The sequence below is a fragment of the Microtus ochrogaster genome, unplaced genomic scaffold (genome assembly GCF_000317375.1).
Source record: "Microtus ochrogaster isolate Prairie Vole_2 unplaced genomic scaffold, MicOch1.0 UNK1, whole genome shotgun sequence".
In the NCBI taxonomy this organism is placed as follows: Eukaryota; Metazoa; Chordata; class Mammalia; order Rodentia; family Cricetidae; genus Microtus; species Microtus ochrogaster.
Genome location: NW_004949099.1, coordinates 3,178,697 through 3,189,690, shown reverse-complemented (window position 1 = coordinate 3,189,690; position 10,994 = coordinate 3,178,697). Strand labels below are relative to the sequence as shown.

The window sequence follows — 10,994 nt, the reverse complement described above, 5'->3', positions numbered from 1 at the left end:
GATGGTTGTGAGCCACCATGTGGTTGCCGGGAATTGAACTCAGGACCTTTGGAAGAGCAGGCAATGCTCTTAACCTCTGAGCCATCTCTCCAGCCCAGGCTCTAGTTTTTTTGTAGGTTTTCTCTATGGCCTGTGACACTCTTTCTGGAGCCCAAGGGCTCTCTTCCTCCTGGATATGATATCCCCAGAGATATGCATGTTATTAACATATCACTTGGGTTTCTGTTGCACAGCCACAGGTAGTGTGCCTAGGGTGCAAGCTGGACTTTCTGGCCTACTCAGGTTTGGTTTGGGCAGAGAGGCTTTGGCCGGCAGGGTTCTAAGATGTTAGCTACCTTCATGGCCTCTGGCTGTATCATCACTCCTGCCCACCGTCCTCCATAGAGAATCGCGAGAGCTTGGTGGTGAATTATGAAGACCTGGCAGCCCGGGAACATGTGTTGGCATACTTCCTACCCGAGGCACCGGCCGAGCTGCTGCAGATCTTTGATGAAGCTGCCCTGGAGGTGGTGCTAGCCATGTACCCTAAATACGACCGCATCACCAACCACGTCCATGTGCGCATTTCCCACCTGCCCCTGGTGGAAGAGTTGCGTTCACTGAGGTGAGCAGGGGTGTTGCAGGAGAATTGTCCGTACAGCCAATTCACCGTGCCAGTAAAGCAGCTGACTGGCCGGGATTAGCCATGAAGTTCTTGGAGGACTTAGGGAGGCGACTAGGGAAGACAGGAAGAGGGAGGAGTTCCAGGAAATTTCCAGGGCTGGTGGTTCGGGAAGAAAATGGATGAGGGTCAGCCAGTTGCTTCACTTTCCTTGGACTTTTCAGATCTTCTTCTCAATTTCTGACTCCCGAGTTTTTATTATACTGGAACAAATTAGGTAATCATTATATCCGACAGCCTCATCTGGTGCCTCAAGTTGGGTGCACTCCTTTCTTGTTGGGGCTGCACAAATAATGACATGGAGATGTATTATTAATTATGAAAGATGGGCCTTAGCTTAGCCTTATTTCTAACCAATTCTTATAACTTAAATTAGTCCATTTATATTAATTTACACGCTGCCACGTGGCTTGTGGCTTTTTTCCTTTTGCATGTCCTGTTTCCTCTAATGTGTGTGTGCCTCCCACCCTGCCCCCCCTTTTCTCTATGCACAGAAGTCCCACCTAACCTCTTACTGCCTAGCTATTGGCCACCCAGCTCTTTAATTAAACCTATCAAAAGACACCTTGTCAAAGACACATTTTCACAGTGTACAAAAAGATTCCACAACGTGGGGAGAGGGAGCGGGTCCTCGTCCAGAGTGGGGTAGGGAGTACCCCATAGCCTCTGATGTGCTTACTACCTTCCACACTCAGGCAGCTACACCTGAACCAGCTGATCCGTACCAGCGGCGTGGTAACCAGCTGCACTGGAGTCCTGCCCCAGCTCAGCATGGTCAAGTATAACTGTACCAAGTGCAACTTTGTACTGGGGCCTTTCTGTCAATCTCAGAACCAGGAGGTGAAGCCTGGTTCCTGCCCTGAGTGCCAGTCAGCTGGGCCCTTTGAGATCAACATGGAGGAGGTGAGTAACCCAGACCTGTCACGTTATCCTTGGTGTGCAGGCCTAACCCGTCTTTGGGGCTAGGAGATCTTAAGGCAGTTAGACATGGCAGAATTAACCAGACTGGCCCTGTGTCCTCAAGAATTCCTTATGTTTGAAGCTAGGTGATCCTGTTTGGTATGTCCATGTTTGTGGTCTCTAAAGACAAGGGCAAACAGGGCCCAGTTTTCCTCCAGCTCACCCCAGTAGAGTATCTACTTGCTCATCACGTGGAGACTTGGACCACCTATTGACTTGATGGTAGGGTCTGCCAGCATCCAATGACTTTTGTGGGAGTCTCCAGTGCAGAGCCCTGCTTGTTAGACCTGTACCTCTGGGCTCTGAGATCTTGGGTACAGCATGCCTTCTTGTTTGTCTTCATCTGCAGCTGGGGATCGCTGCTGCCCCTCACTGCTTGGCTCCTAAGAACACTAGCACTCTTCACACTTTGTATAGTTCTGGGCTGTCTTTAGGGCTGCTTGGCCAGGAAGTTGCCGGTGACAGTGTTCAAGTCCAAGTCTGCTGTACAGGGTGACCAAGTTCCAAAGCTGCTCTTAGCTGTGCCTCTCCAGCCTTTGCAGCCCCACTTAGCTGTGTCAAGCTTGGATGCTGTCCCCCTCCCCCCCCACTGAGCTGTACTAGTTGGGATTAACAGGTGGGGTCAAGTGTGTGCTGGGCTTGCTGACTGCCTGCTGTGTTACTTTGGGTCTTAGTCTTTATGACATTCTGAGAAGGGAGGGTCCCACGGTTCTCATCTTGAGGAATAACAGATGTTCAGAGACTTGAATGACTAAGGTCACCCACTCAGCGGTGTCCTATGGATCAGGCAAGCATATAGATGTGATTGTGTGCTTTTTTTTTGATTGGGATAGGGGCTTACTGTGTGATCCTGGATGGCCTCAAATACACAGACATCTACCCATCTTCTGAGTTCTGGGCCTAAAGGTGTGCACCACCATGACCCTGACAGTGTGTCCTTTTAGCCCCTGCGTCTTGTGTATCAGTCAGCTCTGGGTTCCTGTGACTAAACACCTGATGTAATTTACTTTAAGAATCAGAGTCATGATTTGAGTCAGTTGACCCCCATAGCTTTGGGGCCTTTGTGTGGCAGTGATGTTCACTCACATCAGAGACAAAACAGAACAAGAGACGAGCCAGTATCCCACAGTCCCTTCAAGGGCGTGCCCCTGTGACGTGACCTAAGGCCTCACACACATGGCCTAAAGAATGATGCCTTCCATGAATAGGCTATGGGGACATTTGCAGCCCAGACTGTAGCATGTCTTCTCTCCTCTGGACTGTAAGTGAACTAGTGGAATGTTACAGCATGTGCCCAGCTCTCTCCACTGTGTAGTCCTGCTTTGCTGTTTGTTGTGGGGCTGCAGTAAGTGCGCGTACACATGGCCCCACCTGATCATAAGGTCGTGCTTAGAGCTCAGCACCCCTCTCTGCCAAGGACTACACTCCTGTGACTGGGCTAGCGTGTGGACACGGTGAATCTAGGCTCTAGGGCAGGAGCAGAGGCGAGTCCATGAGGAGGAAGACACTGCCCCGGGGATGGTGGCAGATGAAGAGGCTCACTGGATCTGTTAGCCTGCCCTTGGTGTCTATGACTCTTGTGACCTGCTTTTCCTGTGGGGGCTGTTGGAGCTCACGGGAAGGCTGTGTTTGGAGGAGAGCAGTTGGCCATGTAGGACCGTGATCTTTTCTGTCCCGAGCAGACCATCTATCAGAACTACCAGCGTATCCGCATCCAGGAGAGTCCTGGCAAGGTGGCGGCTGGCCGGCTGCCTCGCTCCAAAGATGCTATTCTCCTTGCTGATCTGGTGGACAGCTGCAAGCCTGGAGACGAGATAGTGAGTGGATTTCTAGGAACTGGTGGGATCTGCTGTGGCCAATGGGGGTGGGGTACGTGTCCGAGGGGGGCTCAGCCTGGCACTAAGTCTCCTAACTAAAAGTCAGGAGAGCTTTTCTCCCGCTGGGCAGAATTTCTGTGACCATGCCGTAGAGGTGCTGTCAGCTTAGAGGAGGGGATGTTTATCCTGGATCAGTGCCAGAGCTTTTAGTCCATGGTCTTTGGGCCTGTAGCTGTGGATGTAGCTGCACAGTGCATTGTGGCAAGAGTGTGAGGTGGGGAGGATGTAGTTGCCCACTTCATGGGCCCAGAAAGAGAACACTGTGTCAGGGTCTAAGTATCCCCTCCTGAGGACACACCCTAAATGACCTCACCGATACTTTGCAGTTGTGTCAAATTGAGAATGAACTCTTTAATGCATATCCCCCGCCCCCCCCCCCCCATCCCCAAACAGTGGGACAGAGCGCCTCATGTTTTGACTTCTTGGGTTGCTCATCTTGTCTGCAGCATGAGGCACTTAAGAGGGTCGATGGGGAAGCAGCATGGATGTAGACCCTACTATGGGGACACCAGGTTGTACCCTCTGACGTGTGACCTTCCCCTTCCAGGAGCTGACTGGCATTTACCACAATAACTACGATGGCTCGCTGAACACCGCCAATGGCTTTCCAGTTTTTGCCACTGTCATCTTGGCCAACCACGTTGCCAAGAAGGACAACAAGGTGGCGGTCGGTGAGCTAACGGATGAGGATGTGAAGATGATCACCAGCCTTTCCAAAGACCAGCAGATTGGAGAGAAGGCAGGTGGCTGGGCAGGGCTACACCTGGACTCTCTGGGAACCAGGCAATCTACCCCCTAGGCTGGCTCTCTGAATATTGGCATTGGTAGGGGCCCGGGGGAGGGGGGGGACGACTGCACCCTGCAAGGGGGACCATAAACTGACATTGGGGACAGCAAACCCGGCTCTGCCTCTGGAGGCTGGAAGTCCAAGGTTGAGGGTCCACTTGGGGCAAGGGCTTTCATGGTATGGCAGAAGATTCCATGTACCAGAAGGGCAGAGGCTTAGCTCCTTTTGACTGGAGACTACTGTGTATGATACTGAGCCCTGCCGGCCTGATTACCTCGTCAAGGGTCCCCATATAGGGTTGTACTGGAAGCTCTGTTTTCAGTTCATGCTTCTAGGGATACATTAACAGCACCGTCCTCTGCCCTGCTGCCATAGCTGTCCGTCACGGCCAGCCTTGCTGCTTTGGGCCTCTCAGACAGGTTTTATTTATGGTTATATCTGCTTTAAAGGGAAGAGTCTGTCCTGGTTTGCTTGCTATATCCAGACCATGACCAAAAGCAGCTTGGGGAGGAAAGGGTTTGTTTGATTCTTCACTGAGAGACGCCAGGGCAGGAACTAAGTTTCTAATGCCTGCTAGGTTCTAGTCTCATGGGTCTCTCTGCATTCCTCAGATCTTCGCCAGTATTGCGCCCTCCATCTATGGGCATGAAGACATCAAGAGAGGCCTGGCTCTGGCCCTGTTTGGAGGGGAGCCCAAGAACCCAGGTGAGCCCCACTTGCCAGCTCTCTCTGCAGGGAATATAGGGCCTTTGTTTTGTTTTTAAACATCAGAGTTAACGAGAGTACTGCATGGCCTGATTAAGTCGCAGGAGAGACTGCAGTGAGCGTGGCCTCTGTGCTCAGCCTGATCCAATGGGATATGTCTCTGCTGAATGATGTTACCGCCCTTTCAGGCGTGCAGGGCACACTCAGGGTTTCATGATGTGTGTCCTAGTTTGGTTGTATCCTAAAGCATCATAGCCCATTCCTTTAGACTAAGGTTACTAGGGTCCTGGGGGTGGGTGCCCACTGCAGAGACCTACCTTTGCTTTACTAAGGAGCAGGTGGGGGTGGGGATCCAGCCTGTCCTCCTGTCCTCCTTCCTGCCTACTCACATACCTTCTATCTCCATCCCTGCCTCCTCCCGCAGGAGGAAAGCACAAGGTTCGAGGTGACATTAACGTGCTCTTGTGTGGGGACCCTGGCACAGCAAAGTCTCAGTTCCTCAAGTACATCGAGAAAGTGTCCAGCCGTGCCATCTTCACCACGGGCCAGGGTGCATCGGCTGTGGGTCTCACTGCATATGTTCAACGGCATCCTGTCAGCAGGGAGTGGACCTTAGAGGCTGGAGCCCTGGTCCTGGCCGACCGTGGCGTGTGTCTCATTGATGAGTTTGACAAGGTAGGTCTCTGGGCTCGGGACTGAGCTCTCAGTAGTGGAGGGCTTTATTAGTGGCTAGGCCTCCTGTGATACTCTGTGTGTTGTGTAGATGAATGACCAGGACAGGACCAGCATCCACGAGGCCATGGAACAGCAAAGCATCTCCATCTCCAAGGCTGGCATCGTCACCTCGCTGCAGGCCCGCTGCACTGTCATCGCTGCAGCCAACCCCATAGGTATGCCTGCTATGGGATGGAGATGGCAGCAGGCACAGCTCAGTCCCTAACTCCTGCCAGATGGGAACAAAGCAGGAAGGATGTGGGACCCCACAGTGATGGTGCAGTTGCTCTTGCAGCATCCTTGGGTGTTGTCAGATACTTTGTCCAAATGGGGCTGGGCTGTACCCAGGCTCAGCCGATAGGTGGTTATTACCCAGGATCCCCTTTGTCTTCCTCTGATCATACTGGGGCTTTGCTTTGGAGCAGCTCTGGTTCTAGGGGAGTCAGGCAATGTCTCTGATCCCCTCCTCTTTTCCCCACCTCTGCCTGGAAGACGCTCTGGTCCTGGGAAAGTTTCCACAGAGAGGGTGGAGTGGATGAATGCACTGACTGACAGCTTGCCTCTGTGTTTCAGGGGGCCGCTATGACCCTTCGCTGACCTTCTCAGAGAATGTAGACCTCACAGAGCCCATCATTTCCCGGTTTGATGTCCTGTGTGTGGTGAGGGACACTGTTGATCCAGTTCAGGTACACCCCCATATCCCTGGTGCCACCTGTAGGTTCGGGGCCATTATCTGAAGCTTGGGTACTGTATTGGACATAGGGTTGGCACTGTATGGACATTGACTCATATCCAAGTGTCATCCTGACCTCTTAGGGCTTCCCCAGTCCCTCCCTGGCTGTCTAATCACAGACCATACCATGACCTCTGCCCTCTGCCCCCTGACCCAAGGGGCCGCTGTGGCCTAGGTTGGTACTTCTTTGCCTGCCAGTTAAAAGAGTAGACTGTGTGGCACCTGTCCTCTCCACAGAATCCCTGCTTTGTGTGGCCACCATGTGTTCCACATCTTCCCTGCACCTGCTGGGGAGGGGACAGCGGCCAGCTCTACCCTCGCCAGCTCTGCAGCTGCTGTCTTCATGCTAAATGAACCCATGTGCCTGCTCTCCCTCAAAAAGGCAGCGCTGGGCTCTAACTGCTCTTTCCCTTGGAGAGCCCCTCACCACCGTCATCAGATGCCTCTTAGTTTGCCCTGTGATGAGAGGCTTCTTGGCCACTGGCCTCTCCTTTACCCTGTTTTTTCTTTCCTTAACTTGTTACTTTCCATTATTTTTGTGTTAGTTTTGATGGTTTGGTTGTTGAGACAGGGTCTTAACTCCTGGGTTCAAGAAATCCTCCTGTCTCAGCTCCTGAGTTTGTGGGATTGTCTTCTGTGCACAGATGTCTTCTGCCCCTCTAAGCCTGAGCTTGCCTAGCCTCAAACATGTGTGACAGTCACTTAGTCTCCTTGCTGTGTGTAGCTTCTCCCGTCTTCCTGTTCCCACCCTTATATTGCACCCCACATCTCTTGTCTTAGGATGAGATGCTGGCCCGCTTTGTGGTTGGTAGCCATGTCAGACACCACCCCAGCAACAAGAAGGACGAGGGACTTACCAATGGCAACACCTCAGAGCCAGCCATGCCCAACACATACGGTGTGGAGCCCCTACCTCAGGAGGTCCTGAAGAAGTATATCATCTATGCCAAGGAGAGAGTCCACCCAAAGCTTAACCAGATGGACCAGGACAAAGTGGCCAGGATGTACAGTGACCTGAGGAAGGAATCCATGGTGAGCTGGAGGGCACTGTGCTGGCTTTCTGACCCAGACACAGGGTAGGGTCAAAACAAACAATATGAAGGAAGAACCACTGGGGCTTGGCGCTCTCTGGTGAGTGCCTGCCTTGTATGGACAGGACCCTGGTTCCATCCCCAAAACTGGAAAGAAAAAAAAAGGCCTTCCATATCTTAGCCATTGGGTTACAGGTGAACATTAATTGTGTGCAAGAAGGTCAGGGGTCTTTGGTTGCTTAAGTTCTGTGTTAACATAAAGCTCACCCAAATCAATATGAGCTGGTTTGGGTTCTCTGTACCGCTAATGTTACCACTGTCTTCAGAGTGTTCAGCTTGGTTCTTAACAGAAATGGTGGCTTCTCTCGTTGTTCTGGATCACAGTATGTTCAGTGTAAGCTAGTGCAGGTGTAACAGACCAGACAGATACAAACTAGATAAGGGCAGAATAACCAGTGCTGCTCGTGCTGACCGTCGGCCTGTTTTTGCACGGATAATGGCGCTGAGCTCAGCTGTGGTTGCTATACTGGCCACCTTGGCCTTGGCTGCCTAGCATTTGCCCCCAGTTGTTCTGCCTCTCTCCTCCTGAGGAAGGCACTACACTGTTCTCTGTAGGCAACGGGCAGCATCCCCATCACCGTGCGCCACATTGAGTCCATGATCCGCATGGCAGAGGCCCATGCACGCATGCATCTGCGGGACTACGTGATGGAAGATGACGTCAACATGGCCATCCGTGTGATGCTGGAGAGTTTCATTGACACACAGAAGTTCAGCGTCATGCGGAGCATGCGCAAGGTGGGTATAGGTTCCTGGCCTGTTTTAGGTTTTGGGAGGCTCTAGCCTGGAACCTTGGTTAGTTGTGGCCTAGTATAGCAAGAAGGAGCCCCTGCCCTGGTGGCTCAAGCCGTGAAGGTGGCCTGAAGTGACCTCTGCCCTCTTCCTGCAGACCTTTGCCCGGTACCTCTCCTTCCGGCGAGATAACAATGAGCTTCTACTCTTCATACTGAAGCAGCTGGTGGCTGAGCAGGTGACATATCAGCGGAACCGCTTTGGGGCCCAGCAGGACACCATTGAAATTCCTGAGAAGGACTTGATGGACAAGGTAAGTAACAACAGGGGAGGGCCAGGTCTTGTTACTCTGGAGAGCTTGCTGCCATCTTTGGTGTGCCACCAGGTAACGGGCAGATAAGCTACAGGTGGGCACAGGGGAGCAGGTTCCAGCAGCCTCTTGAGTGCCTGTGAAGCTGGTGGAGCTCAGATACGGCGCTCTGAACCAGCATAGGCCTTCCTGAGGCGAGGGCTGACATCCTCCCCTGCTAAATGGCTCTGATGCCCCTCTCCAGGCCAGGCAGATCAATATCCACAACCTGTCCGCCTTCTACGACAGCGAGCTTTTCAGGATCAACAAGTTCAGCCGTGACCTGAAACGCAAGATGATCCTGCAGCAGTTCTGAGGTCAGCACCGACCCAGTGTCTGGACAGCTCAGCCACTACGCTGCACATAGCCCGCTTCCACCGGGGGCTCAGTGCTCTATGAAGTTGCCATGCTAGCTAGATACACATCTTTACCCATGAGCCCCTGGGCACAGGCTATGGTGTAAAATGACTATTTATTCTTCTGATCACCTCAAGAGAGCTCTTCTTGACAGAACCCTCTGCCCAAGCTCTGCAGCCTCCCAGAGTGCCTCATAGCTGGTGTTCAGGATGGGGTGTTCAGGTGATGGACTTGACCACAACGGTTGCTGCTTTGGCATGAGTTTTGTCTCTTTTAGCCTCAGAGCACCTTACAGGTATTTGCAAACTTTTCCAGAACATTCTTGGAGCCTGTGCTCCTCTGACAGTGCAGCACTTGCTGGTCACCACCTCTGAACCTGCTTCTTCCCAGCTAACCAGTGCCTTCATTCACTTTTTGTACAGGTTTTTGCTTCTGTAGTGTATTTTTTAATAAAGTTGAATACAATCTAAATACTGCTGTTATTTTGATTCTGGTTTAATGTGGCTTTCCAGGCTTTCCTGGGATCCTTTGAAGTCTTTTCTGCCTGCCCTGAGTTTCAACAAGATATAGTTCTGGTTAGATCCACTTTATGGATGTTCCCTGTACTTTGGGTTTTAAATGTCTCCTTAAGAGTCATTGCTAATGTAAGTTCATTGTTTTTTAATTCAAGGCCTCACCATGTAACCCTGGCTGGGCTGGAACTCAACTTGGAGATCCACTTGCCTCTGCTTCCTGGGATTAAAGGTATGCACCACCAGTCTGACTCATTGCCAGTTCACCAGGTTGGAGCCTGGTGGGAGGAAGTGAGGCTATTGGGCCCTGGTACACTTTGTGTTTCCAGACCACTATGCTGTCAGCAAGTCTCTGACACTATGAATTTCTCAGTACACTTGGAGCCACCAGGCCATGGGTGAATCTTTGGAATGAGCCCCGAACTGTACCTCCTTATAAGCTGATTATCTCTGCTTCTTGGTCACAGTGACAAAAAGTTGACCAACACAAGACACAACTGTTAGGTACAACACACAGACCTGACATGCGTTCTTTTGTCCAGACAAGATGCATGTTCATCTATTCTTCCTGGTTCTTAGGAAGCTGCAGAGTCTTCTGCATTTAGATTCTACAGGTCTGGCTTGATTCGTTCTGGCTTTTAATTGCGCTGTTTAAGACTGAATGGTTTCTCTTTTTAAGCAGTGCCAGCACAAGAGCCGGAGCCCTGCTTGTGTCCTGCAAGAGCTGCGCTGAGCCACACGCATGCCTCCTGTGTGGTACTTCCCGTTGCTTACTGTAACGGGCAGACTCATGAGTTTTCCCACTAATTCCCCGTTTTCTCTATCAGGTTAGCTATTCCAGGATGTTCAACATTTGGGGCCTTGGCGCTGCCCTTTTCTGCTCCTCCCTTGATCTATCAAGGCACACCGTGAGGTCTGGCTATGGATTGTAGGTTTCTGGGAGATCCTCTTTTGGATCATGGAAGTTTCTTCTTAGTTTGTTCTTTTTTTTTAAGAGATGCCAAGTGTAATCACATAACTGAGAGTGAGAATTGTGTCTTTTGCTCATGCTCTATCCGTCACGTCCCTGAGCGGAGCCCTGCCTCACGGTGATGGTAACACGTGGGATGAGTGGCTGCAGGCAGCCTCCTGGGATCTAAGTGAGGCCTGACTGCTGTGAGACAGGTTCAGGCTTCTGCTGTGCAGTTGTCTTTGCTGCTTTGGTGTTGGGGTTTGCTAGCACAGAATGAACTGGGATACTCATGGGCTTTGCTCTGGAGATGCTTTTGTGGGCACTTGGCTTCCAAATGGACTTTAATACCATATGAGGGGAAGAGTTCTCGTCACTGGTCCCTTTAGCTTTTCTATAGGATGAATGTCACCAAATGTATTTTATTTCAACACATTCTTTTGGGAGCTGGGGCAGTTGCTCAGTTTATGAAACACTGACGTGAGTTACATTCTCAGTCTACATAAAATGCCAGCTGTGGTGTGTTTGTCACAGCACTGGAGAGGCAGACAGGCTCAGGCTCGGTGG

General features: G+C 51.5%; 1 protein-coding gene across 1 annotated transcript in view; it reads left to right on the top strand.

Annotated features, from left to right (window-relative positions):
- The window catches only part of Mcm2 (minichromosome maintenance complex component 2), a 16,846-nt gene extending 7,446 nt beyond the window's left edge, over positions 1–9,400 (top strand). Inside the window, exons 5-16 of the mRNA XM_005364855.3 lie at positions 385–604; positions 1,357–1,564; positions 3,304–3,438; positions 4,046–4,237; positions 4,897–4,990; positions 5,415–5,665; positions 5,754–5,880; positions 6,278–6,390; positions 7,218–7,469; positions 8,084–8,266; positions 8,418–8,573; positions 8,815–9,400. Of these exons, the coding sequence (XP_005364912.1) occupies positions 385–604; positions 1,357–1,564; positions 3,304–3,438; positions 4,046–4,237; positions 4,897–4,990; positions 5,415–5,665; positions 5,754–5,880; positions 6,278–6,390; positions 7,218–7,469; positions 8,084–8,266; positions 8,418–8,573; positions 8,815–8,925 (2,042 nt within the window). The 3' untranslated portion in view covers positions 8,926–9,400. The remainder of the gene's footprint in view (positions 1–384; positions 605–1,356; positions 1,565–3,303; positions 3,439–4,045; positions 4,238–4,896; positions 4,991–5,414; positions 5,666–5,753; positions 5,881–6,277; positions 6,391–7,217; positions 7,470–8,083; positions 8,267–8,417; positions 8,574–8,814) is intronic.
- Positions 9,401–10,994: the final 1,594 nt, after the last annotated feature.